The sequence below is a fragment of the Equus quagga genome, chromosome 17 (genome assembly GCF_021613505.1).
Source record: "Equus quagga isolate Etosha38 chromosome 17, UCLA_HA_Equagga_1.0, whole genome shotgun sequence".
NCBI lineage: Eukaryota > Metazoa > Chordata > Mammalia > Perissodactyla > Equidae > Equus > Equus quagga.
Window position 1 is genome coordinate 17,177,737 of NC_060283.1, and position 1,777 is coordinate 17,179,513.

The 1,777-nt window shown below is 39.7% G+C and overlaps 1 protein-coding gene across 1 annotated transcript; it reads left to right on the top strand.

The window, feature by feature from the left end:
* Positions 1-326: 326 nt before the first annotated feature.
* Positions 327-1,318, top strand: LOC124229233 (olfactory receptor 4C5-like). Its single transcript, XM_046644346.1, is given in 1 exon segment — positions 327-1,318. A coding segment is annotated over 1 exon segment (939 nt). The 5' UTR covers positions 327-379.
* The last annotated feature ends 459 nt before the right edge of the window (positions 1,319-1,777 follow it).

Below are 1,777 nucleotides of genomic sequence, written 5' to 3' on the forward strand. Positions count from 1 at the left end.
TCCTGAATTCAAGCCTCTGCTTCTCCTTACAGGTGCTCCTTTTATTCCTGTTTTTCTACGGGGAGAAAGTATTATGGCAATTGATAAAACAATATCCAACCATATACAATTACAAGAAAGTGCCTGGCATGTCAAAAGTCATAAAACCGTGCTGTGTATATGAATGAGTGTGTGTGTGTGAGAGAGGGCTATGTGCATATTATGTAACTAGTAATATGGCCCAACTTTAAGTCTTGGGTTTACCTGCTTGGGGTTTCCATTAGTCTTACAGAAAATACTCCCGACAGAAATTATTTGCTTGATCAAAATTTACCTGCCACAATTGCAATTCCTGTGCTGTTCACAGATAAATCAATTATCCAAATGCCAAACAAGATTCATGGAGTAAATGAACAACGTGACAGAATTCATCCTGCTTGGCCTGACACAGAATGCAGATGTGCAGAAACTTTTGTTCCCTGTGTTTGCAGTCATCTACTTTCTCACTGTGGCAGGAAACCTACTCATTGTCGTGACAATCACCACCAGCCAGGTCCTGTGTTCCCCTATGTATTTTTTTCTGTCTTTCTTGTCCTTCATAGATGGCTGCTGCTCCTCTACCATGGTTCCCAAAATGCTATTTGACTTACTTGCAGAAAAGAAAACCATCTCCTTCAGTGGGTGCCTGACTCAGCTCTTTGCAGAGCATTTCTTTGGAGGAGTTGAGATCATCCTGCTCACAGTGATGGCCTATGACTGCTATGTGGCCATCTGCAAGCCCCTGCACTACACAATCACAATGAACAGGCAAATGTGTGGCCTCCTGGTGGCCATGTCTTGGGCTGGGGGATTTCTTCATGCTCTGATTCAAATTCTTTTTATAGTATGGTTGCCCTTCTGGGGCCTCAATGTCATTGATCATTTCATCTGTGACCTTTTCCCTCTGCTAAAACTCTCCTGCACTGACACTCACATCTTTGGACTTTTTGTGGCTGCAAACAGTGGGCTGATGTGTATGCTCATTTTTTCTATTCTTATCACCTCCTATGTCCTCATCCTTTGCTCTCTAAAACCTCACAGCACTGAAGGACAGCGGAAGGCTCTCTCCACCTTTGCCTCCCATTTTACTGTAGTCATCCTATTCTTTGTACCCTGTATATTTGTGTACCTTCGGCCCATGGTCACCTTCCCCATTGATAAAGCAATGGCTGTGTTTTATACTATGGTAACACCCATGTTAAACCCTTTAATCTACACCCTCAGAAACTCAGAGGTGAAAAATGCCATGAGGAAGCTTTGGAGACACAGAGTAATCTTGGGTAACAATTCACGTGACTAGAAAATATAAAAACAAAATCACTTCGTATCTTAAGAACGAGCATGAGTAATAGAAAGGATAATGATCTTGAAGTCAAAATATGTGACTTTAAGTATGTTTTGCTCCACTTCTTTCAGGAGTATTTGATGGTTCCTCTTTCATAAAATATCAACATTTGATTAAATGATGACTGTCTCCTCCAATTAAAAGCTTCTTTGCATTTACCAATTATTGATCAAATGGACATTGCTAAATGTCACAATGTGTGGAAAATCTCTGAGTTTATGTATTCAGTAGAAGAAGTCTCTATAAAGCTACGGATACAGATTATATAACCAATAGGCCAATTAATTAAAATATTTAAACCAAAAGGCTTAATGGTGAAGTATTTTATTGAAAATGCATAGTTTTAATCCCAACAACTGTATTCAAGATAGATTTACTATTGTGAGAGATATAGATCAACCGGAAATGAATGGG